Raw genomic sequence first — 22,939 nt, forward strand, 5'->3', positions numbered from 1 at the left:
GTCCCCGCAGCTCCAGGTGCAGGGGCGGTCCCCACCCACGCGTGTGGCAGTGACTGCGGCCCCAGGGCCCCTGTGGGCGGTGGGCAGGTTGCTCTGACCCCGTCCCGCCTCGGGGAGCAGGCCGGCCCGGAGGGAAGGAAGCCGCGGGTGTGGGGGGTCCTCCGGCCGCCAGGGGCCGCTGCAGGCGCCGGCTCGGGGCGCTCTGCCCGCGGGTTGCGGCGAGCGGCGGCCGAGGCCCGTGGGGCTGGGAGCGGGCGGCGCCGAGAGGTAGGGGCGCGGGGTCCCGGGCGCGGGCTGAGCCCGGGGAGGGCGGTGGGGGGTGGGGGCTGGGGACGGGGCGCAGGTCCGGCACGGGGGCGGGGCGGCCCCGAGTGGGGCGCGGGGGTTCTGGGCGGGGTTCGGAGCTCCGGGTCCCCAGGGCGGTTCAAGGGTCCGGGGTGGAGCAACCTCGGGGCGCGAGGTGACCCGCGGGCGGGGTCCTGCGCGGAGTGACCCCGGGCGCGTGTCCCGCCCCCCCAGCTCCGCGGTCGTTGCCCCGGGAGCCGCCGGCGGATCGCGGCTGAGGCGGGGCCTGTGGCGGCGGCGCCTGCGGAGCTGGGGGGGCGGGCGCTCGGGAGGGGGGTCCGGGGCGAGCGGGGCGGCGGGCGGCGGCCCCTCCAGGCCGCGCTGTGGCCTCTTCACCGGGGACGTGGGCGTTCTTACGGGGCGACGCCCCGAGCGCCCCCGTGAGGAGCAGCCCCCACTGGGCGGCCGCGTCCCGGCAGGAGGGAGAGCTTCCACCCACCCGAGGAGGCCGCTGCCGGCCCGGCCCGCCCCCCGCTGAGCTCAGGACCCTCCATTCCTGCAGTGAGAGCACCTTCCCGTAGGTCCCAGTGGGGGTCGCGGGACTTCAGGGCCTCCAGCCATGCCGCCCCCGGCCCCGCCCCTGCCGGACCGCCCCGGGCCTCACCGCGGACATCTGCCTGCGCATCCCTGACCCTGGCACCGGGCAGCCCCCGGAGAGGGCATTCCAGACCGGCCTGGCCGCCATCGTGGGTGAGGGCTGGCCCCTGGACTATGCCCTCCAAGTCGGCCTGCCTGGGGCGCTCAGAGGCGGACCCCCCGCAGCCTGAAGGCGGGATGCTCACGGGGCACCTCGTGAACTCGGACAGGGACCTGGCCCCCTACCCAGGATCCCTGGCCGCTGACCGTCCTGGGCCTGAGAAGAGCCCACTGGTCCCTCTGGACGTTCCAGCAGAAATCAGCCACGAAGACCCCCAGGCTAAGGCCAAAGCCTTCACCCCGAAGCCGCCTATGAGGCCCCGGCTGGAGCGGGCACTGTCCCTGGATGAGAAGGGCTGGAGGCGGCGGCGATTCCCGAGCAGTCAGGACGACCTGGCCTCCGGCAATGGGGCCAGCCCCTCCAGGGGCTCCTCGCCAGACGCGGTCCCCGGGCCTCCGGCCCGCACCTGCCTCCCGCCCGGCCTGAGCGCCTCGCTGCAGGAAATCCCCACGTCCCCCGGGACTCCAGGCAGCGGCGGCAGGAGCCCCTCCTCCTGGGGCAACTGTGCTTCCGGAGCGATGGGCACCCCCCAGGACCTCCTGCACCGGGACAGGGCCTCGGCGGGGAGCAGCCCCCGGCGGGCCGGCGGGCTTCCCTCACGCCCGCTGCCCGCCATGGAATGGAGCGTGGCCTCTGCCTGCCTGCGGACGGCGCACAAGGTGGACGCGGACCACGCCGACTACAAGGTCCGCGTGCAGGGCCGGCTGTTCCGGGCCCACAGCAGCCTGGGCCCCGGCCGGCCCCCCAGCCCCCTGGCCTCCGATGACTGCTCCCTGCGCTCGGCCAAGTCCTCCTTCAGCCTCCTGGCGCCCATCCGGGCCAAGGACGTCCGCAGCAGGTGGGGCCTCCGGGGTGGGGGTGGGGCTTGGCACCTGCCGCCTTTATTCTAGGGTCAGAGGACCACGAGCTTCTCCTTAAAACGCGTCCGGCGCACAAAGATGGAGACGGGCCGGGTCTCCCAGTCCTTCCCCGGCGACTCTCCTGCCCAGGCTGACAGCCACGGGCCGAGCCAGGTGGAGGGAGGGTCCCAGGGCCACTGGGCAGCGAGGGCAGCAGGCGGCCGGCTTCCTGCTCTGGGCTCCCGGCAGCCCGTGGCTCCTCTGGTGTCTGGGACCCAGTTCGCTGAGCGCCCACTCCTGCGGGGGGAGGACTGGCACCACGGGCACACGGGGCTTTAATGTTGAACCCGTGCTGACATTTTTAAAATTATATATATTTTATTGACTGTTTACAGAGAGGAAGGGAGAGGGAGTCAGAAACATCCATGAGAGAGAAACATCGATCAGCTGCCTCCTGCACACCCCCCACTGGGGATGTGCCCGCAACCAAGGTACATGCCCTTGACCGGAACCGAACCCGGGACCCTTGAGTCCGCAGGCCGGCGCTCTATCCACTGAGCCACACCGGCCAGGGCCATGCTGACGTTTTTATGGCTTGAAAAGGATCTGAGTGCCATCCCCCCCCCCCCCCCCCCCCCCCCGTCTTCCCTTCTGCTCACGACTCCCAAATGCGGGCCAGAGCCGTGATTCCTTGGGCGGGGGGCTCCCCGCGACGCCTCCTGAGCCGGAGCTTCTCCGGGAGCTGGTCCGGACCCGGCTGTCACTCCACCCCCAGGCCCCGTCCCCGCAGGCCTGTCTGTCTCCTGCGTCTCCCCACACGGGCTCGGGCCCCCTCACCTCCAATCCCAACCAGGGCCGGGCGGGTTGTTTGAAGCACAATCCCGCATGGCCCTGACTTGGGGGGCGGGGGGGTGGTGAGGGGCATCTGCTCGGACCCGAGTTCAGTCTGTCCTCTGCAGGAGCTACCTGGAGGGGAGCCTCCTGGCGAGCGGGGCCCTGATGGGGGCGGAGGAGCTGGCCCGGTACTTCCCCGACCGCACCGTGGCCCTCTTCGTGGCCACGTGGAACATGCAGGGCCAGAAGGTGAGGGCGCCCACGCGTCTCGGGATCGGCCGGGGTTCCTGCCTGTTCTTTCGGGCTCTGAGCCACACCCAGTGACGCCTCCTGCCAGCCAGGCCCCCCCCCCCCCCCCCGGCCCTGCTAGCTTCAGTGACTGGCGGCCCCTCTGGTTGGAGCGGCTTCAGGCGGACGGCACAGGGAGAGGAAGGGGCAGCCGCTCCCTGAGGCCTCCCCCGCAGCCTCCCACTCCCCACGTTGAACCCACTGGCTCGGGTCGCCCAGAGCCCCGAGTCTCCCTTGGGGTCACTCCTGTTCGCTCCACGGGGCCTGGCGAATGTGGAGGAGGAGGCAGGTGCCCAGGCTGGTAGCCCCGCTGTCCTCGGGGAGCCACCCTCCCGTCCACAGGGCATCCCTCGTCCTGGGCCTGCGGGACTGAGGGCCAAGCCAGGTGGAGTGACCGCTGCGCCCCCGCGTCACCCAGGTGTGGGTGTGCATGTGGGGCCCTCAGGGTCAGGCTCAGGGAAAGACGCAGCTGAGCAGCAGCTGGGGGCACAGCCCGGGAGCAGGTGCAGACCCGGCCTTGGCAATGACAGGCTGGGGGAGGCGGGTCCCGGGCAGAGCAGGAGCCCTGGGAGCCCCCCGCCCCCGGCCCCTCGCTAGGCGCTGCCTCCCCTCAGGAGCTGCCTGTGAACCTGGACGAGCTGCTGCTGCCCGCCGAAGCAGACTACGCCCAGGACCTGTACGTGGTCGGGGTGCAGGAGGGCTGCTCCGACAGGTAGGGACGACCCCCCCCCGTGTGCCCCTGAGCCTGGCACCCCCCCCCCCGGTCCCTATGAACAGCACTGCTGAGGTGGGCCTTTGGGGCAGAGGCTGCTGTGACCCGAGACCCCAGCACCCAGCCAAGCACACAAACCGCCTCCTAAAACGGGGGCTCGGATCTGAACTAAAGGCCGTTTTCCTTCTGCTGAACACGAGCTGGTCTCAGGGTGTAAGTGCAGGGAGAGCAGCGCCCTGCGTGGCGTCGCCGGCCTCTGTCTGCCGCGCACGCTCACGTGGTGGAGGGTCACCTGGAGGAGGGGCGGGCTCCCTCCCGCCTGGCCTGGCCTCCTCCCCACAGCCCGCGGGGGAGGTGGTGGGGGGGCCTGGGACTCTGCTCAGTCTTAGCCGCGTTGGGACCCGGGCCACGTCCCCGGAGCCCCGAGAGGCGTCAGCTCCGCGGTGTCCGGGAGCCCCACCTCTGGCCCAGCAGACCCGGACCCCTCGAGCTGCCCACGTCCCCATGCTCCTTGCAAGACAAGGAGGCCCCAGCGCCCGGGTGTGGAGCCCGGAGCCGGTCCGCTGCCCAGGGCGCCGCTGTCCCCGCAGGCGGGAGTGGGAGACGCGGCTGCAGGAGACGCTGGGCCCGCACTACGTGATGCTGCACTCGGCGGCCCACGGGGCGCTGCACCTGTCCGTGCTCATCCGCCGGGACCTCATCTGGTTCTGCTCAGGTAGCACCGCCCGCCGCGGCCCACCGCCCTGCCCCGTCCAGGGACAGCTCGCCGGGTGGCGGGGCCCTCGGGCTGCGGGCGGCGGTCAGCTCCGCCTCCTCCCACAGAGGTGGAGAGCTCCACGGTGACCACCCGCATCGTGTCCCAGATCAAGACCAAGGGGGCCCTGGGCGTCGGCTTCACCTTCTTCGGCACCTCCTTCCTCTTCATCACCTCCCACTTCACCTGTGAGTCTCCGCCCCGCGTCACGTGGGGACATCCCCCCCCAGGAGGCGGGTGCCGGGCGCCTCTGTGCGGCCTCCCTGACCTGCAGCCCCGACCGAGAGGCCCCGAGGGCTCTGACGGGGCCCCCTCCCGCGGGGGTTCACTGCGGGCCTCCCCCCACACGGACCCCGCGTCCAGCCCTGAGCCAGACCTGCCCCTCGGGGCTCCCCGCTCTGTCCCCGCAGCCGGAGACGGGAAGGTCGGCGAGAGGCTGCTGGACTACAGCAAGACCGTCCAGGGCCTCGCGCTGCCCAAGAACGTGCCGGACACCTGCCCCTACCGCTCGGACGCAGGTGAGCGGGCCCCTCCGCCCTGTCCTCTGGGGAGTTGATGGGGACAGATGGGGGCCGGGGACACGGACCAGCCCTGTCCCCACGGCTCATGCGCTTTCTGGCCTGTGCCCAGCGGACGTCACCACCCGCTTCGACGGCGTCTTCTGGTTCGGAGACTTCAACTTCCGCCTGAGCGGCGGCCGTGTGTCCGTGGAGGCCATCCTGAGGCAGGACCCGGGAACCCGCGTGCCCGCCCTGCTGCAGCTAGACCAGCTCACCCGGGAGATGCAGAGAGGTGAGGCTGGAGCGGGGGAGGGGGTGGTGACCAGGACGGGGGCGGCCGGGCCGGAGCGGGGGAGGGGTGGTGACCAGGACGGGGGCGGCCGGGCCGGAGCGGGGGAGGGGTGGTGACCAGGACGGGGGTGGCCGGGCCGGAGCGGGGGAGGGGTGGTGACAGGCCAGGGAGGGCGGGCCGGAGCTCCTCGCCAGGCCTGAGCCGTGCCTGCCCGCCCAGGGTCCATCTTCAAGGGCTTCCAGGAGCCAGACATCCACTTCCTGCCGTCGTACAAGTTCGACCTCGGGAAGGACTCGTACGACACCTCGTCCAAGCAGAGGACCCCGTCCTACACGGTGAGCGCGCCGCTCCTGAGCCGGGACTCGGGACGCGGTCCGTGTGCGAGCCGTGCCCCGAGCTGGGGCCTCTCAGGGGCTGCACACGCGGGGCCCGGCTGGGATTCTGCTCGGCCAGGGACTGCGCCCCGTGCCCTCCTCCCAGAGGCGTCCCCAGGCGGGTCCCCGGCCCCCGGCTCAGAGGCCCGGCTCAGAGCACCCGCGTGCCCACCTGTGGACCACTGCTGTCAGGGCGCCGGCGGGAGGCGGCCGGGCCAGGCTGCGCAGCCCCGCGGAGCCTCTCGACAAGCAGGGCGCGGGGCGGGTTGGAGCCTGGCTGCCCCCCCGCTGCACGGGGCTGCGGGCACGGGTGTTGCATCAGGGCAGCGGGGAAGCGGCACACCTGCCTCTCCCAGCACCGGGGTGCCCGGCGATAAAGGAGGTTTGGGATGCGGGGACTCTGCTCACGTAACGGGGGGACCCTGCGGCAGACGGGGCGTCATGCGTCCCGCCTCGGGCTGCCCCTGCAGGACCGGGTCATGTACCGGAGCCGCCACAGGGATGACATCTGCCCGCTCACGTACTCCTCCTGCCCCGGGATCAAGACCTCCGACCACCGCCCCGTGTACGGCCTCTTCCGGGTGAAAGTGAGGCCGGGCAGAGACAAGTCAGTACCGCCCAGGCCTGCCCACTCGGGGCGCGGGGCGAGGCCGGGGGCAGGGACAGACGCCTTGTCGCCGTGGGGGCTGGCGCAGGCCACTGCTCAGAGTCCTGCCCCCAGACGGGAGCCAGGGTGCAGGCCCACGCGGAGATCACTGCCCTGGCGGACCGGAGCGGCCGTCCCTGGAGTGGCCACCACGGGGTCGGGACCTGGCCTGGCCCCTGCGCCCATGGGCTGGCTCTCAGCGTCCACCCTGGAGTGTGTGGGCGGGGCACCCTCGGGGCCCGCCCCCTCCTGACGGCCTTTCCCCCACAGCATCCCGCTGGCGGCTGGCAAGTTTGACCGCGAGCTGTACCTGGTAGGGATTAAACGGCGGATTTCCAAAGAGATGCAGAGGCAGCAGGCCCTGAAGACGCAGCACGCCAGCGCCATCTGCACCGTGTCCTGAGGGTCTGCCCACGGAGGGCGGGCACCGCCGCCGGAATCCCTGGCAAGGACGAGGAGATGCTGCCCGGACTGCGCAGCCGTGGGGACGCTGAGCGCCGTGGCCAGAGGCAGGCCGCCTTCCTGGCAGGAACCCAGCGAACTGGGCTGCAGCGGAGCCGGCCCCACCTCGTCCCTGGACCGGACCCGCTGCCCGCTTACGTTCCCCCGCAGTCACCCAGCTCTCCGCTCGGCAGGCGGAGCTGGGACCCGAGGGCACCCGCCTGGCCCACCACCATCTCCCGGATGCGCCTCTCCAGCTGCAGCAGCCGCACTTGACCAGCTCGCGCTGCCGCTCCAGCGTCTGCCTCCGTCCCCCGGCCCTTCCTCGGCGCACGCGCGGCCTGGTACCATGGAGGCTGCTCGGTGGGGTGACCTGGGTCCCCAGTCCCACGGCACGTGCTGGGACCAAGCTGAGGCCATTGGTCACCAGGCTGAAGCCAGACAACGTTCAGGGAGTGAGCTTGGTCCCCAGTGCTGGGCCGGGAGGGGGCGTGGCCAAGGTTTCGGCGCTGGCCCTGCCCTCCAGCCCCGCGGCCACCGCTGACTTCAGGCATCTGCTCGGCGGCGTCAGTAGCAGCAGTGCATTTGCCAGCCAGAGCCGCTGCTGGAAGCTTAGGCTGTCACCTCCTTGCCACCCAGGCTGTCACCGCCTCGTCTGGGTTTCAAGGAGCCCATCATTCCTTCCCGTCTGGTTCCATCTTTTGAAGAAGGCGTCGGCTTTGAATGCGGGAAACCCAGAGCATTAGATCTAGTCTTCTCAATTATTTATTTTCCGTATTTATATTTTAAATAAATGCATATATTGAGTCTAACTCTTTCTGGTCAAAGTGTGAGTCCTAGACTCAGGCCGTTCTCACCAGCTTGTGCGAAAAGGCAGGGGTGCTCTGGGCTGGCGGCTGACAGCGCCCCTCAGCCCGTCTGCCGCCTCCGCACTGGGCTTGCTCCGCGCCCGCCCCACGTGTCAGCCGGAGTGGACACGCGGGTGTGAGCCATGGAGTCCATTCTGTGTAGCCACTCAGCCTCAGCCTCCAGCAGCAACCAGAGCAGAGCAGTCGGAGGCGGCCCGCCATCCCCAGGGACCGCAGGACGCTGCGCGGCTGGGAGAAAGCTGGAGTGGACGTGCCGCTGCGTCTCAATCACCCGAGAACCTCTTACAAAGGGTGTGGCAACAGGGACTGAAGTAAGTACGGTTTTATGGTTCTTTCCAGGCATGGTCTGACCCAAACCATGGAAGAGATTTTAATGTGAATCCGAAAATAGTTTGGCCCGAGATCACGCTGCTTCTCTGGGGCGACCGTTGCACCTGGTAAGAGCCTGGGTCAGGAGTGATTGAACTCACCACCAGCCGTGAGGGTTCAGGTGGATGGAAGTTCACGGGAAAATCAGTTAAAAATGCAAGTGAAGGTGGCCAGTCTGAGGCCGGCTCGCCCTCACAGGCTGTGCGCTGCCCCTCAGCACGGTGACTGTCCCGGGAGAGCAGAGGGGGCGGCACCTGGGGGCACAGGTGCGCTGCAGTGAGGGCCCGAGGGGCTGGAGAGGTGGGGGAGGGGAGCGTGCTGCTGTCCAGGGCAGGGAGCAGAGGGTGGTCCCTGCTGAGGGACCTCAGTGCCCAGGCCCTGAGGGTGGAGGGGACCCAGCAGAGAAAACGGGGTCAGCTTCCAAGACAGAAGCTGCCAGGTCTAGAAGCCCAATCCCACCCACCGCCCCCCTCGGGCTCTGTCCTGTCTCACCCTCCACAGCCAGGCACTTGCCCGTGTAGAACCGCAGGGAGTCTAACCGCGGCAAGTCTGCGGCCGGACTGACAGCCCCGACCCCCGGGCTCGCGCCCCAGTGGCCGGAGGGCCGTGGGCACGGGGGGTGTTGTAACAGCAGCTGGCAGGCCCTACACAAAGGTCGCTTGCAGACAGAAGGAACACGTACACGTTTATTTGATTCCTCCAGTGCCCGATGGCCGTGCCGGGCGCTGCCCTCTACGCTGTGGTGCCCTAGAACTACCCGGGGACTCGGGGTTCCCCCGTGGAACCTGGGGCTTCTACGGGCATTGGAGTCTCAGAAGCACAAATCTACCGTCACCAGTTGTGTGACCTTTCCCTCCTGAACCTACAGCTCGAGTCTCCCACCTTTTAAAACGCGATCGCCGACCACCAATTCCAAGAAGCCCCTCGCACCCGTGCACGGATACCTCTGGCATCAGGACCCACTTCCCAATGAAAGGGCCCGCGGCTTTTGAATGCCAGGTCCGACAAGGGCCAGCAGGGAGAGGTGGTGGCACTGCCCTGCCTCGTTCTAGAAAAGGTGCCAGTTGCAACAGCCTTTCACAGCCGGTCCTAAGTCAAGGGTGAGGACAACAGTGCACGTGATCACGTCGGCAGACAGCCCAGGCGCCCGGCCGCGCCGTGAAGCAGGCAGCGTGCCCGGGCCACGCCCTGGCACTGACGTGCTTAGTGGCCGGCACTGGACGCGGAAGCGGCGGCCGGAGCCTTCTGCACGCCACCCGGCCGGAGTGGAGTGCTGGAGGCACGTGTAGTCCGCGACGGCACACGCAGTGCCCACGTCGGCGTGTGCGTTCACTGTGCGGAGAAGCGTCCTGTGGTCTGCAGCGCTCGGGAGTTCCTGCACTAAGTTCACCTCCAAAGAAACGTGTGCAAACACAGCCTCTACCGGAAGAGCCGGTAGGTCCTGGGCAGGCGCCCGTCTCTGCTGGACAGCGCCGCCTGGATGTGCTCGTAGCTGGGCAGGTCACTGAGGTCCCCCAGGGCGGCCACTGCCGGCTTCCCGCGCAGCATCTTCGAAGCAACTCGCTTGATGTCCTCTGGCCTCACGTCGCCTGGCACGGGGGACAAGGGACGGGGAAGGCTGTTGGCCCGTGCCTCCAGGCCGCTAATCTGCTGCCACCACCCCGGGGAGAGGAGCGGAGACTCCAGAGGGTCCAAGAGCCGCTGTGTGGACTGCCCGTGAGTCGGGGCCAAGGACAGACGCGGGCTCTGCTTTGCTTAGTGATGGGGAAACGTCCATGGTTTTCAAATGCAACAGGACGTGCCCCCAACAAGAATTCAGGAGAAAAGAGCTGGCGGGTCAGCAGAGAAGGAAGCCCTGCCCTCCGAGCGCGTGGCCTGAGGGAGGAGGCGGCAGAGGCCGCACGCTGACCTGGCCGAGAAGCCGGGAGCCCACCCCCGGCAACGCACCAGCAGTGTTGGCTTTGCCGCGGAAGACGAGGCACGGGAAGTGGAGCACTGTCCTTCTCGAGGGCCTGCGGGACCCCCAAAGGACTCCCAGCCCAGGGGACACTACAGAACTACCAGCTCCACCAGTGGCTCACCTCATGACGGAGTGCTGGCCCTCTGGGGCCACAGACCCCTTGGGAATCTGAGAAAGCTGAGAAACGGTCCCCCAACGCCGCACAAGCAAGTAAAATCGGGCACGCAGGGAGGACGTTCAGAGCCCCTGGAGACCGCGTGAGGCCACGGACACCTGGGGCCGGCACCGCAGCCTCCGTGTGCAGCCGAGCACGGCCACGCCTGTACTCACGGATGAGCGCGCACAGCTCGTGGGGCAGCTTCCTGGAGCGGGTCGCCAGCACCTGCCTCCCCACGTCCTCGAAGATCACGGGCCTGGCCTCCAGGTTCATCATGAGCATGGACATCAGCTGCGTCTTGGCTCGCTCCAGCTCCACCTGAGGGTCGACAGTCCGTGGTGCCCACATCAGCCAGGCACTCAAGCCACCTTGTGGCTCAGGGAAGTGTGTCCCGGCCCAAGGTCAGTGCTGAGGCAGACGGCTCCCTGGTGCCCAGGCACTGCCCACCGCGCTCCCGGGGCAACGCTGAGGGGTCGGATCAGCTACCAGCTCCGTTCCGGGAGCCCTTCTGACCAGGGGTGAGGGTTACAAGGGAGTCCGGCCCGGGATTCGAGGACAGAGGCAGCTGGGAGGCAGGTGGCGCGATGGCTCTGGGACCCCCGACTTCCTGGAGCGAGCACGGGGCAGACCGGCTGGAAGTGGTGCGTTTTCTAAGTAAAGCAGCTCCTCGTTCAGGACAGGGCGTCACGTTGGCACGCAGGCCGATCCTGCGCAGCCTCAGCGGCCTCCGTGGGGGAGCACTGCCTGCCCAGCAGGGCCCAGCGGGGCCAGTGGCTCTCACACCCTTTCGCCTGAAGTGACGCTTCTTCTTTCTGCTGAGGGAGGGACCACGCGATGCGGCAGGAGACACGGGGCCGCAGAAAGCATGGTCTGAGGTGGAGCATGTGCACTGACCCCCGAGGCATGGGGCCTGCACGCTGGGCTTGGCTGGTACTTGTGTGCGTGCGTGCATGCGTGCGCGCGTATACAATCTGCTATTTGTGCCAGTTCTGGGCCAGGAAGTACCGAGGCTTCTGAACACGCAAGGTAACAAGCACTGGGCTAGAGACCGAGGAGCTGGAAGGAAAAGCCGGAGGGGCTTGCAGGGCTGCGCACGGGCCGCTCTGCCTTGGCCTGCAGGCGGCCGGGAGGGGCCTGCCTTGTGTGCGGCATTTGTCAGCAGAGCCGAGGACCTCAGGCAGCCACGAGACACACGGGGTCAGCCAGGTGCAAGCAGACCAGGTGCCCGTGAAGACCAGCAGGGCTCCCCACGCGACCAGCTCAGCCTTGGATGGGGTCACGGGTGTTGGGGCACAGAGGCTGGCCCCAGCGTGGTGGGGTGTGGGGAAGGCACCTTGCCATACTTACCACATCCACAGTCCCGCCCATTAAAATGAACTCCTTGGTGATGATCTCCACCATTTCTCGAACCTGCGAGGGAGGCGTGAGGTGAAAGTGAGAGCTGTTCACACAGCTCGCCTGAGACGCCCCGCGGCGGCTGGCCTCACCGGCCCGGGCCTCACCTGTCTGGGGTCGGCGCTGGCGTGGATGCACAGGAGCCCCGTGTCCTCGTAGCTGTGGTGGTAGGCGGTGGCGTTGTACATCCAGTGGTGCCTGAGGGACGTGGAGGAAGAGACACCCGGAGGTGGCAGCGCGGTCCAGGGCGGCCTCAGCTGGGCCCGAGGCCCTGGGGACGGCGAGGGGCAGGTGCCACTCACCTGTTGAGCACGTTGAGGTAGAGGCGGGTGAACATGCCCTTGCCGGGCCCGCCGGCCGAGAAGGAGCCGCCGCCGCCCATCATCATGTTCAGCACCGCGAAGGGGATGAAGTCAGCCTCCTGCGGGAAGGAGGACGGAGCTCGCAGGGGCCGCACCGGGGGGCGTGCTGGGCCAGGGGGCGCAGGGCCAGGGGGAGCCTGCGGGACTCACCAGGAAGGAGCAGCTCTCCAGCCCGATCATGATGTGCGTGAGCTCAGGGAACGGGGCGGGGCCCAGGCTGACCTTGGACATGTCTCTCTCTAGCTGTAACCGGGAAGAACGAACAGTGACCCAGGCTTTGCCATCGCCTCGGCCAGATCCACCCTCAGCCCACCCCCAGCCCCGAAGCTAAACACAACAGGCACTCGGCTTCGAGAACGTGCAGCGTGGACTAGGACGCGTTTGAGGCGCAGCCACGAGTGCAGCTCCCTGAACTCCCCGAGGTCATGAAGTGCCCCCGGCCCAGGCCGCGGTCTCCTGCCTGTACCTTGGCGACGCCCCCGGTGTACTGCGCTACGGAGCGGTCCACGTCCACGGCCGCCCCGCTCCCCCAGGCCGGCCGGGCGCCCAGGAGGTGCTTCCTGGCGCACTCCACCAGGTGGCCGTGCTCGATGCCCACGCCCGCCAGCACCATGCGGTCTGGCGTGTAGTAGTTCCTCAGGTAGGAGTGCAGCACGTCGCGGTCCATCTTCGCGATGTTCTCTGTGGGGCAGAAGCGGTGGAGGCCGACCGTGTTCTCCCTGTAAGCGGCCTGCAACGAAGCGAGGAGCACAGTGACGGGGAGCAGGCCCCAGGCTCCGAGCGCAGGACCGCCTCGTGTGTGTGAAGTGAGACCCCTCCAGGGAGGACGGTCACCAAGGACAGACAGGCTCCCTCGAGGTGGAGGGGAAGCCCGGGTCCTGCAGGGACGCCCCTCCCACTGCCCCGGCTCCGGCCCCCAGGGCGGCCTCAGGGAGCTCCCTCACCTCGTGAATCATCTCGGTGAGAAGAGGCTCCGGGTCAGGCCGCATGTTGAGGTCCTCCAGCTCAAACTGGACAGCCATTCGCGCCATCTCAATCTCCTCCTCTGCGAAGGGCACGGGACAAGGCTCAGCCCCACAGGCCCGCAGCGCTGGGCCGAGCGTCCTCCCCCTGCCTTCCTCTGGGGCAGGCCTGGGGGACACGTGTGCGCGAGGGAGAGCGCCCGCAGCTGCCACCTGGCCCTGCTCTGAGCCCGGCCCCCTGCGCGGGCGGCACTGACCCTGCACCTGCCCCAGCGCCGTGAGGAGGGGGTGACAGTGCTGAGGAGACAGGCCAGAGCCCCGAGCGGAACTGCAGCCAACAGGCCGGGCTGCGTGGCAGCAGCCGTAGGACCAGCGGCGACAGCGATGTGGCCGCTCCTGCGCCCCAGCAGGGAGCGAGTCCCGCCGCTGGCAGGGCCGAGGAAGGGCACGGACCGGGGTGTGGAAAGGCAGTCGTGGGGGGCGCTCCTCAAAGAACCCACTTTGCTAGCACGTCAACGGGTGCCGGCTGGTGTCTCGGCGCATCAGCGCTGAACTCCGCTCGCCAGCGTTACTTCCAATAAAACTGCGCCAACTCACGGGCAGGTGAGCCGAGATCTCCGACGACAGGGCGCGTCCCATGGGCAGGGCTCTCACGCCACCCAGTGCCCCGCCCCCACCGGCCGGACACCCACCTGTGAGCCGGGGGTGCAGGACCACCTCAGCCAGCAAGCCGACCACCGTGTCCAGGCCTTTCGAATCGGCAGACACCGCATACATGGTGGTGTCCCTGGAAAACACCAGCACCGGCCCTGTGGGCAGGCGGGCACCTGGGGACTTGCCATCACTCGGCGCCAGGGTCGCAGGCCCGGGGCCTTTCCCGTCGCGGGCAGACCACGGGCAGCTGCCGTGCGCACAGCCTGCGCGAGCACCGCGCCGCCCGCCCAGCTGGAGGGTTTTCTCACGCACAGGCTCCGCCGTGCCGAGCCCCTTTCCGTGTCTGCGTCTCCTGCATGAACCAACTGGCCAATGTGGGAACCAGCCGTGTCAGGCTTCCTGGCATTCCTTCCCCGGTCCAGACCCGGTCAGCTGCCGGCCCCACACTCCCACCGCCCTTGGCTCCTGTGCCATGACCTCGAGCACCTGGGGGACAGGGCTCCTGGGTGCCCAGCGACTGCCGGGCTCAAGTCCCCTGGCGCAGCCTTCGGGGAACCACCTGGCCCTCGAAGTGTTCCTCTGTGTGAGTGTGTCCCACCCACTCTGCCCAGCTAGTGGTCACTTCTCATCGCAGACCGCCACGGCCTCTCTGAGGGCTGTGGGGCCCTGACCGGCGTGCCCGCGCTGGGTACCTTGACGCCTGGCAGTCACAGATGCCCCCGTGCTCCTCCAAGGTGAGCAGGATTCCGTCCTTGCTGTCGAAGCGGTCCGTGGACTAGGGAGAACAAGGAAGGACTCCTGTGGGTTCAGCAACCCCCAACAACCCCTAAAACACAGCTTCTAACAAAGTTTATTTTGGCTTTCAAAGCAACACGAAATTAAATGACGTTTTATTACCGTTAACTCGGCAACTTAACCATTAACATGTAACCGCTGTAAAAAACCAGAACTACATAAATTCTCCCCAATTACAACTCGAAATTCACAAATTGGACACTGACCGAAAATGCCAACTTTTCCAAAAAGTGAGCGATTCCACTCAGGTATTTTGCTTCATATCTTGACCCTGAATTAATAAGAACTGGGGAAAAATTGACAGGTTAAGGCGGTTTTCAAAAGGAGACTGGCACAAAAGAAACGTTTCCGTGAAAACTGTGGACGTGACTGAACAGGCGATGGGGTCACACGTGGGTGAGGGTCCGCTCAGGGCCTGGGCTGCGCCGGGGGTTCCATGACTAGTTTGTGGTCGTCGGGGACCTTTAGTTGCAGACCGGAGAGAAAGGGGGAGGCCCGCCCAAACGGCCGCTGAACTGCGGCTCCTCATTCTCCTGCCCGACACGGGCTTTCCCTCGGGAGGAACCCGCAGTGACAGCGACGCCGCCACCGGGCACTTACTGCCGACCGTGCAGAACTGCCCGAACTTGTTCTGGGAGGCCACGCGCAGCCCGTTCTCCAGCGTGCTGACTTTGGTCTCAAACTTCTCCTGGCCGTCCACAGTGGCAAACACGGGCGTGGGCACTCCGGGCAGGGGGGCAGAGAGCGGGATGTTGGGGTAGGCGCCCCCACTGCTGAACTGTCTGTACCGCGGGGCCCCAAACCTGAAACAGAGAGGTCGCCCGGTGAGCGGCGGAACCCGTGGGGCCACGTGGGCGGCGCTGTGTCTGCACGGAAAGGCAGCGCCCCCTTCGGAAAGGGTCTGTGCCACCCGCCTGGGGGGCCGAAGGGGGGCTCAGGGGGCGGGGCAGGTCCTTCTCCTTCCCAGGGTCTGCCCGGCCCTCGGGGAAGGTCAGTGCAGGTCACACCAGCCCCTGCGGGAGCTCGGCCGAGCCCTGGCCGGGCAGGACCTGCAGGATCTGGCCTCCAGCTCCGTCTGCTGACCCCCACCCGCCCCCAGGCCCCGGTCACAGTGGCGGGCTGGCCTCTCCGCGAACACACGCGGCTCATCAGCCCCAACGCTCCCGGGGCCGCCGTCCCCGCCCGCTCTCGCCTGCCCGTCCTCAGCCCTCCTCGCTCGGTTTAAACGTCCCCTCCGAGAGAGGCTGCCCCCGCCTCCCGCACTCAGTCTCCACCGCGATCGCGGCTGGGCTCCCGCACACGCCAGGTCGCCGATACCGGCGCGGGCCGCAGGGCGCCCGGCGCACCCGAGAGCTGGGGCCGGGACGGGGCCCCTGCCCGCCGCCTGAATGAACGTGCAGGGCGGGGAACGGCAGGCCCGGCGGGCGGCGGGGCAGGGCAGCCAGGCGTCCGCGGGCGCGGGCTCCGAGGGGCGCGCGCGGCAGGAAGGGGCCGGCGGAGACGACGCGACCTGGGCCCGGCCCGCGGACCGGGAGCGGAGGGCGGGAGCCGACGCCGCAGCCGGGACGGAGCGGCGGATGGGGCTCGGGGTGCGGGCCCGCAGCGCGGGGCAGGGAGGCGCCCCCGGGGCCAGGCCGGGGTCCCGCCACCCGAGCCCGCCCGCCCGGCGCCGCGTCTGGGCGTCGGGGGACCAGAGGCCGCGGGCCCCGAGGGACGCCGGCCCCCGCGGGCCCTGGCCGAGCCCCAGGGGCCCCCCGGACCGCCCCGGCCGGCCCCCGGCTCACCTCAGCCGCGAGCGGCCCCAGGCGCGCGAGCCTCGCAGCAGCCGCGTCGCCGCCAGCACCACCGCCGCCATCTTGGGTCTCCGCCCACCGCTTCTGGCGTCACTTCCGACTCCGCCCCCCGCGCCCCGCCCCCCCGACGCCGGCCCCTGCCGTTCGGGCGCTCGCTTCCGGTGCGCGGAGCGGAAGCCGCGGCGAGAGGCTGGGAGCGGCGGCCGAGCGGCGGGCGACGGGGGCGGGGGACTCGCGCCGCGGCCGGGGCGGAGCCGGAGCCATGGAGCCGCCGCTGCCGGGCTAGGGAGGGCCGGCGCCCCCGGGCCCGCGGCGATGTCGGGCTACGCGCGCCGCCCGGGCATCTCCCCGCTGTCCCGGGCCCGCAGCCTCGTCATTCCGGACGGTGAGCGGCCGGCGGGCGGGCGGGGGAGGGCGGCCAGGCGGACGCCCCGGGCTCCCGGCCCCGCCGAGGTCCCGGTCCCGGTCCCGGTCCCGGTCCCGGGGAGCGGCCGCAGGCGCGGCGCGGCCAAGTCGCTCTCATTGTTGTTCCAGCGGCTGCGTTCTCTGAGCGCCGGGCCGGGCTCCCCCAGCTAGACTGTGAGCGCCCCCGCGGCAGGGACCCGGACCCCCACTTCTTCGGCATTCGGCCGACGTTTATGTGCTATGTGCCCAGCCCGGTGCTCGCTAACGTGGGAGACACAGGTGAGAGACGAGCCCCAGGGACCCGGCCCGCCGCTGCCTGTGGGCCCTGCGGAGCCCGGACTCACCCCGGGCCCGGCGGTGAGCACCGAGCGCCTCCGTGTGCCCGGCACTGGGGAGACAGGTGGAGAGAGTCCTGCCGCTGGGAGCTCACAGTCTGGTCTTGGGGAGACCCTCCCCCATAAAACACAGTTCCGATGTAGGATGGCAAGTGCGGGAGGGAGGGCGGGGGAGCCTTCCGCCCTGGGCGGCCAGGCAGTGGCCAGCACTGGTTCATCCCATTGTCCCCTCGGCCTGTGTGGGTGGAGAGGGCACCACGGGGGCCTTGGGGCGGGGCGCACACAGGAGGGCATGTGCACCCCACTGCACCAGGACCCCGGGCAGGGCAGGCAGGGTCCCCCGGCTGAGAAGCGCCACGCTGAGGCCGGGTGGGGACGCGGGGCGGCGGGGTGTCTCTGCAGATTTTATCTACGGAAAGGGGAAGGGCACTAAGCCAGGCCCACCAGGAGCCCAGGAGATACGCTTTGGAGGTAGAGTACTTCGGTAATCCCTCCTTCCTCTCTGCCGACTTGAAGTACAGGTTCACGCCGGGGGCAGGCCTGCCTAGTGCACCTGTAGCCGCCAGGGCAGGTGGGGTGGCACCCGGGGGTTGGATCCTGGCTCTGGGGCAAAAGGAAGCAGGGTACAACCCGAGGCCTGAGGGATGGCAGGAAGGTGGGATCCTGGGAGCCTGAGAGGCCCCGGGCTGGAATCACGGGGCCAGTGCCACACAGGGTGGCACCGGGGCTCGGGTGATGGGTGGACTGAAAGGGCCGCCGTGTGGCTGGCCAGGTGGTGGGAAAGCGAGAAGCGGGGAGAGGGGAAGGAAAAGGGGTGGGTGAGTCGGGGAAGGGCGGAGGGGGGCGGGAATTCGCAGCTTGGGGGGCATTGGAGCTGGGACAGCCCCGTGGGAGTGCGGGCACAGCCTCACCCACGTGGTCACTGCGCCAGAGGTGTGCGAACCACGGGGTGGGGTGGGAAGGAGAGGAAGTAGAGCCGTGTCGCGGGCCGGCGCTGAGCTCTGGGGCAGCGACTCGAGTGGCATTCCCGACTTGAGGTGGCGTTGTGTCCCGGGAAGAGAAGGGAACGGGGGAGTCCCCTCGGACGACCTTGGGGGGACTTCACACGTGAGGCCTTGGCCGCTGTTTCAGATGAGAAGCTTGCGGACCTGGAAGAGGCAAACCCGTTCTCCTTTAAGGAGTTCCTGAAAACCAAGAACCTCAGCCTGCTGAAGGAGGACGCCGCCAACAGCAGGCTCCACGCGCAGGTACGGCCTTCCCGGCCTTCCGGCTCCTCATCGCGTGCTCCTGGGAGCGGCCGTGCAGCGGGGTGGGAGCGCGAGGCGGGAGCGGGGCGGGGCCTTCGTGGCTCGCACCTTCCTGGCTGGACAGATGGCGCCTCTGAGCTCCTACGTGGACGTCAGGAAGAGGCCTGCGCTGGCTCCTGGGTCTGAGGCTCGCCCTGCCCTGTCCTTCAGGAAGCCACGAGGCACTCCCTGGGCCTCGACTGCAGCTCTCCGCCCTCCCAGCCCGTGGGCTTCGGCCTGGAGTTCCAGCAGCCGTTTTTCGAGGACCCAACGGGGGCTGGCGACCTCCTGGACGAGGACGAGGATGAGGACGGGTGGAATGGCGCCTACCTGCCGTCCGCAGTGGAGCAGACCCACTCGAGGGTCTCGGCCAGCACGTCGCCCTGCAGCACCTACATCTCCTTCTTCTCCAGCCCGTCGGAGCCAGCAGGGCCCGAGTCCCTGCCCCCGTGGACACTGAGTGACTCCGACTCCCGGGTCTCTCCCGTGGCGAGTCCCAGTGCAGACTTTGCCGCCCACGGAGAGTGTCTGGGGGACAGGCACCTTCGGACGCTGCAGATGAGCTACGAAGCAGTAAGTGAGGGGCTGCGCCCCGGCACCTGGGAACCAGCTGTGGCTGAGCAGTGTTCTTGGAAAAAACCTGAGGCTCTGGCATCCTCGGGGGCCCGGAGTTTGGCTCCAGGACAAGACAGTCTGGCACAGTAGCCGCGCCAGCGTCTCCCCGGAGCGCGCTGCCGGGCTGCCGGTGCTGCGGGAACAGCCGGCTGTGCGGGAAGGGACCCGAGCAGAGGTGGGACCCTTGGGGCTGCCCCGCGGGTCGGCTTGAGCGTCTTGCCAAGTGTTCTGAGTCGAGGAAAGTCTTAGAAGTTTTAAAACAGACTAAAAACTAGTTGTGTGAGTGACGCTGGAGTCTGACCTCGGCCCTAAGTGGTGCCCTTTCTCGGCGAGTGTCTGGGGTCGGCTCCAGGGCATTCCTGTTGCCGAGCAGTTCCAGGGCCACACCGCAGCGTGCAGACCCCTGTGAGGGACACGCCGAGTGCCTCACCAGGATTTCCTCTCTGCAGCTGAAGGACGAGAACTCGAAGCTCAGGAGGAAGCTGACGGAGGTGCAGAACTTCTCGGAGACGCAAACCGAGATGTAAGCCTTCGGTCGGGGCCGTGCCGGGCGGTTGACTGGAGCCGCGAGCGGCTGGGGCGGGGGCGGGGGCGGGGTTCTGTACTGTGTCGGGCCTTGGCGACGGACACGTTTCCCTGCTGTGTCTGTGTACTTTTAACGTCCTGATCAAGCGGCAGACCGTCGGACCCCTGAGGACCCATGGCTGGCGCTCACTTAGACCCCCTGAGGGTGTCACCTCCCTGCGCCTCGCTGACACGGCTCGTTCCGAACGGTGGGCACTCGTGGCCGTTACCGAGCCGACCCGGCCGCAGTGCCTGTAGAAGTAGCCCCGAGTGGGTGGCAGAGCCACAGGGGTGCGGGTGTTCTCTGACAGGGTGAGGACGCTGGAGCGGAAGTTAGAAGCCAAAATGATCAAGGAGGAGAGTGACTACCACGACCTGGAATCCGTGGTCCAGCAGGTGGAGCAGAACCTGGAGCTGATGACCGTACGCACGGGTGGGCAGGGGCTGTGAGGCGGCGGGCGTGTCACTGGTGGGCCCAGGCGCTGCCCCACGTGGTCGCAGCAGCCGCAGGGAGCAGGGGCGGGGCTTCTGTGAGGTCCCTCACGTGGCTGTGAGGCGTCGGGGGGCCTGCCTGCCGGCGGAGCCGCCGGAGCACTGGGCGAGGCCCGTGTGCACTTCACCTGCCGCTGAGGCTCTCGTGTTGTCTTCTGGTGACAGAAACGTGCGGTCAAGGCGGAAAGTCACGTCATGAAACTGAAACAAGACATAAGCTTGCTCCAGGTAACCGGGGGCCCGCTCCTGCTCCCTGGTCCGTGGGCCAGTGCCGAGGACAGACTGGAGCAGAGGGGCGCGTTGGGAGCCCGGGTAGGAGGGCCTGTGGTGGAGCCGGGCCCCCTCCTCTCCCAAGGTGCCCTGTTCGCATTAGGTGGACAGCGCGTGGCTGCTCCGTTCACCATAAGACCCCTCACGGCCGCTCCCCCACCCCAGGCGCAGGTCTCCAACTTCAAGAGGGAGAATGAGGCCCTGCGCTCGGGCCAGGGCGCCAGCCTGACGGTGGTGAAGCAGAACACGGACGTGGCCCTGCAGAACCTGCGCATGGTCATGAGCAACGCGCACACCTCCATCAAGTGAGCAGGAGGCGGGGGGCGGCCTCGGTGCCATTTCAGACCGTGAGCACGCGCACCGCGCACCGTGCAGGGCTCCGGGCTCGGGATGGGGGGTGTTTGACGGGCCCGTTGACCCGAGGTCGCAGCCTGTGCACACCAGCCGGCTCCACCATCCTGCGTGGCGATGGCTGTTTCTACTTGAGAGGCGTGGGCGTTACGGCGAATCCCGTCCCATCCCGTGTCTCCCCTCCCCCCACGAATTGCTCGCAGCGCTCCTAGGAGACAGCATTGGGGTCTCAAACAGTCCTCACCCTCCTCCCACTGGCTGAGCTGCAGGCAGCGGGGTGCACAGCACGGGTGCTCGAGTAGGTGGGGGCGCCCCGTGCTCACGGCGAGGCCTCTTCGGGGGAGAGCCGCGGCCTCGAGGACCTGCGCTGGTCTCCGCTCTGTCTGCTGGGTCCCTCGCGTTCTGCGGACGAGCGTGGCCGCAGCTGCTGATGCCAGTGTTCTCCTTGCAGGCAGCTGGTTTCCGGAGCCGAAACACTGAACCTCGTTGCTGAGATCCTTAAATCCATAGACAGAATCTCCGAAATCAAGGAGGTCGGGGAGGAGGAGTCTTGAGAAGCTCCTAGCTCCAGCTCTGTTTACATCCTGCAGTCACCGCTCCCTGGATGTGAAACGCCATTGTGTCCTTAAATACACAGTCTTCCCAGTAAAGCTGTTTATCGCGAGATGCTGCTTTCCTGACTGAGAACAGTATTATTAGCTCCGCGGCGGGAGCAGTGGAGCTGGTGAGCGTCCCGAGGTTTCTGTCCATGCAGCCCTTGCTCCGGGTGAATCCCTGCGGTAAGACATGACCCACTGGGAGACGTGTTTATAAAAGCCACCGCTGGTTCTCAGTGCTGAACGTGGGAACAGCCGTTCTGTGATAGTCTTCCATTCTTATTCCAGAACACTCACTCTCAGATAAGTTCGATCGATTGTCCTTGATTTCACAAGTAAAGGAAACACTAAATGAGCCGAGATCAATGATTGCCTTGGACAGGGCCTCGTGCCTTTCCGCCTTGCTCAGTGCCCCCCTGGCTCAGGCCACGCCGCAGCCTTCACAGGGCGGGCCTGCGACTGGCGGCCTGAGTGTGGGCACCCCACATGGTTGGCTGCTGCTGTCCTGGAGGGACCAAGGTTGGCACGGATTCTACACTGTGAAACCATCGAAACGCACCTCTTTAGGGGGCCTCGGGTTTGGAAAATGTTTTGGATGGAGGGTTCTGATACATGTTCCAAGCGGCCTTTTGTAGAATGAAGTCGAATCCAGGGGACGTGCAGAGCCTCCTGGTAGCACGAGTCTCCCGCTGCCGTTCCAGCCGCTTCTGACGGAGGGAGGCGTGACGTGCACTCAGTGCCTTGTGGCTGTTTCCTGCAGATGTTATTTTTTAAAATGTTCCCTCCTGTTCAGATTGACAGCTTTCTTAATAAATTCTAAAATGCACATGCTTTGGCCCTGTTTTCTGCCTCAGCCAGCTCGTTATGCTTTGTGACTCCTGCACACCAGGGGGCATCGTGTCCTACCGGGGTCTGCCGAAGCGCCCGCCCCGCTGTGCGGCCCGGGGAGCTCAGACCACTGCTGCCAGCCAAGAGCGGCTGCAGGTTTGGCGTTGGACCGATTGGTTGTGGAATTAGAGCATTCTTGGAGATCATGTAGTTGAATTTTCAAAAGATGATTAAACTGCTAGACTTCTGATCCTTGCTACAGGGAAGAGCCTTCCAGAAGTCACCGGTGAACCACCCTCAGCTCACTGACCCGCCGCGTGCTCCAGCCGGTGGTGCAGAGCGGGTGCTGCCGGCTCAGACATGCAGTGTAGTAGGACGGTGCTAGGATGAGGTTCTCCTCTGGTGGACGCACAGCAGCTCTGGGGAACTACAAAGGCAGGGCTGCCAGGGGGAGGCTGCCTCTTGGGGCCCTGCAGGAGGGGCACAGCATTTTATGGGGGCAGGTGATACACAGCAGATCACCAGCCGGGTGCCCCTGCCCACAGCCAGGCTGGGCCTGAAACAGGAGCACCCCTTCAGCCCCCTCCTCGTGCCGCGGTGCAGAGGGCGGGATGGACACAGACTTTCCTACCCCATCCCCTCTGTATAGTTTGAAGTGTTCCCCAGGAGAAGCCATGAACGTACAGGTCACATGACCAAGTTGTTGAACCTCAGCCGCTGGGTGGCTGCCAGGTCGGCAGGTCGGCCGCTCATGGCTCTGCCCTTCCAGGGCTCACCTTTAGCGCAGGCTGATCCGCTGCCCCACGGGGAGACCCGCTCCTTTTGCGGGGGGCGGGTCCCACTCATCTCCCAAGACCCTAGTGTTAGCTGCCCCAGCACATGTACTAAAATTGGAGCGATGCAGAGAAGATTAGCACGGCCTCTGCGCAAGGAAAACGCGCAAATTCGTGAAGCATCCCTTATTAAAAAAGAAGTAAGACCTGCCCCGCCCACGCAGTCCTGCCCTGCCCTGGGGCTGACACCCCTCTGACCGCTAGGTGTGCAGAGACCCAGCCCGGCATGGACACCCCAGCATTGGCAGGTGTCCTCACTGGTGGCTCACCCAGAATCCTAGACCCACTTCCCAGAGGAGAACCGAGCCCAGGAGGTACCGGCTGGG

General features: G+C 67.6%; 3 protein-coding genes and 1 non-coding gene across 12 annotated transcripts; 3 read left to right on the forward strand and 1 right to left on the reverse strand.

The window, feature by feature from the left end:
- The first annotated feature begins 230 nt into the window (after positions 1-230).
- On the forward strand, positions 231-7,281 carry INPP5E (inositol polyphosphate-5-phosphatase E). 4 transcript variants are annotated; one of them, XM_054727736.1, is made up of 11 exons: positions 231-267; positions 848-1,880; positions 2,841-2,964; positions 3,618-3,715; positions 4,306-4,430; positions 4,538-4,657; positions 4,880-4,987; positions 5,100-5,261; positions 5,481-5,596; positions 6,106-6,242; positions 6,552-7,281. In XM_054727736.1, the coding sequence occupies exons 2-11, from the start codon at positions 1,057-1,059 to the stop codon at positions 6,682-6,684; spliced, it is 1,947 nt and encodes a 648-aa protein (XP_054583711.1). In that variant the 5' UTR covers positions 231-267; positions 848-1,056; the 3' UTR covers positions 6,685-7,281. The 4 variants fall into 4 exon arrangements, with proteins under 4 accessions (XP_054583711.1, XP_054583713.1, XP_054583714.1 ...); XM_054727738.1 differs by having other exon boundaries at positions 6,106-6,200; XM_054727739.1 differs by having other exon boundaries at positions 233-267; positions 867-1,880.
- A 1,351-nt stretch (positions 7,282-8,632) lies between these two features.
- Positions 8,633-16,106, reverse strand: PMPCA (peptidase, mitochondrial processing subunit alpha). Its single transcript, XM_054727740.1, has 13 exons — positions 16,030-16,106; positions 14,846-15,048; positions 14,452-14,531; positions 14,143-14,225; positions 13,489-13,583; positions 12,779-12,879; positions 12,301-12,564; positions 11,985-12,077; positions 11,775-11,893; positions 11,580-11,670; positions 11,425-11,487; positions 10,251-10,395; positions 8,633-9,549 (listed from the first exon to the last, which is right to left on the reverse strand). Exons 1-13 carry the CDS (start codon positions 16,098-16,100, stop codon positions 9,380-9,382), a joined length of 1,578 nt encoding a protein of 525 aa, XP_054583715.1. The 5' UTR covers positions 16,101-16,106; the 3' UTR covers positions 8,633-9,379.
- Positions 16,107-16,198: 92 nt separating this feature from the next.
- On the forward strand, positions 16,199-21,778 carry ENTR1 (endosome associated trafficking regulator 1). Of its 6 annotated transcripts, XM_054727741.1 has the most exons (10): positions 16,202-16,423; positions 16,573-16,722; positions 17,181-17,249; positions 17,910-18,025; positions 18,236-18,637; positions 19,129-19,202; positions 19,555-19,666; positions 19,901-19,963; positions 20,171-20,310; positions 20,808-21,778. In XM_054727741.1, the coding sequence occupies exons 1-10, from the start codon at positions 16,354-16,356 to the stop codon at positions 20,908-20,910; spliced, it is 1,299 nt and encodes a 432-aa protein (XP_054583716.1). In that variant the 5' UTR covers positions 16,202-16,353; the 3' UTR covers positions 20,911-21,778. The 6 variants fall into 6 exon arrangements, with proteins under 6 accessions (XP_054583719.1, XP_054583716.1, XP_054583717.1 ...); XM_054727744.1 differs by lacking the exon at positions 20,808-21,778 and having other exon boundaries at positions 16,199-16,423; positions 19,555-19,676; positions 20,171-20,290; XM_054727742.1 differs by lacking the exon at positions 17,181-17,249.
- Positions 21,779-22,640: 862 nt separating this feature from the next.
- On the forward strand, positions 22,641-22,747 carry LOC114226790 (U6 spliceosomal RNA). Its single transcript, XR_003612902.2, has one exon. It is a non-coding gene; the product is annotated as a U6 spliceosomal RNA (small nuclear RNA).
- The last annotated feature ends 192 nt before the right edge of the window (positions 22,748-22,939 follow it).

This window comes from Eptesicus fuscus, chromosome 15 (assembly GCF_027574615.1).
Source record: "Eptesicus fuscus isolate TK198812 chromosome 15, DD_ASM_mEF_20220401, whole genome shotgun sequence".
Lineage (NCBI taxonomy): Eukaryota > Metazoa > Chordata > Mammalia > Chiroptera > Vespertilionidae > Eptesicus > Eptesicus fuscus.

Coding starts and splice junctions, on each gene's coding strand:
- ENTR1 (XM_054727741.1), top strand. CDS start 16,354: ATGTCGGGCTACGCGCGCCGCCCGGGCATCTCCCCGCTGTCCCGGGCC. Junction 16,723..17,180: donor CGCTAACGTGGGAGACACAG/GTGAGAGACGAG, acceptor GTGTCTCTGCAG/ATTTTATCTACGGAAAGGGG. Junction 20,311..20,807: donor AACGCGCACACCTCCATCAA/GTGAGCAGGAGG, acceptor TTCTCCTTGCAG/GCAGCTGGTTTCCGGAGCCG.
- PMPCA (XM_054727740.1), bottom strand. CDS start 16,100: ATGGCGGCGGTGGTGCTGGCGGCGACGCGGCTGCTGCGAGGCTCGCGC. Junction 14,226..14,451: donor TGGAAAAGTTGGCATTTTCG/GTCAGTGTCCAA, acceptor TGTTCTCCCTAG/TCCACGGACCGCTTCGACAG. Junction 9,550..10,250: donor CGAGCTGTGCGCGCTCATCC/GTGAGTACAGGC, acceptor CCCCCGTGCCAG/GCGACGTGAGGCCAGAGGAC.
- INPP5E (XM_054727736.1), top strand. CDS start 1,057: ATGCCCTCCAAGTCGGCCTGCCTGGGGCGCTCAGAGGCGGACCCCCCG. Junction 1,881..2,840: donor GCCAAGGACGTCCGCAGCAG/GTGGGGCCTCCG, acceptor TGTCCTCTGCAG/GAGCTACCTGGAGGGGAGCC. Junction 2,965..3,617: donor GGAACATGCAGGGCCAGAAG/GTGAGGGCGCCC, acceptor GCCTCCCCTCAG/GAGCTGCCTGTGAACCTGGA.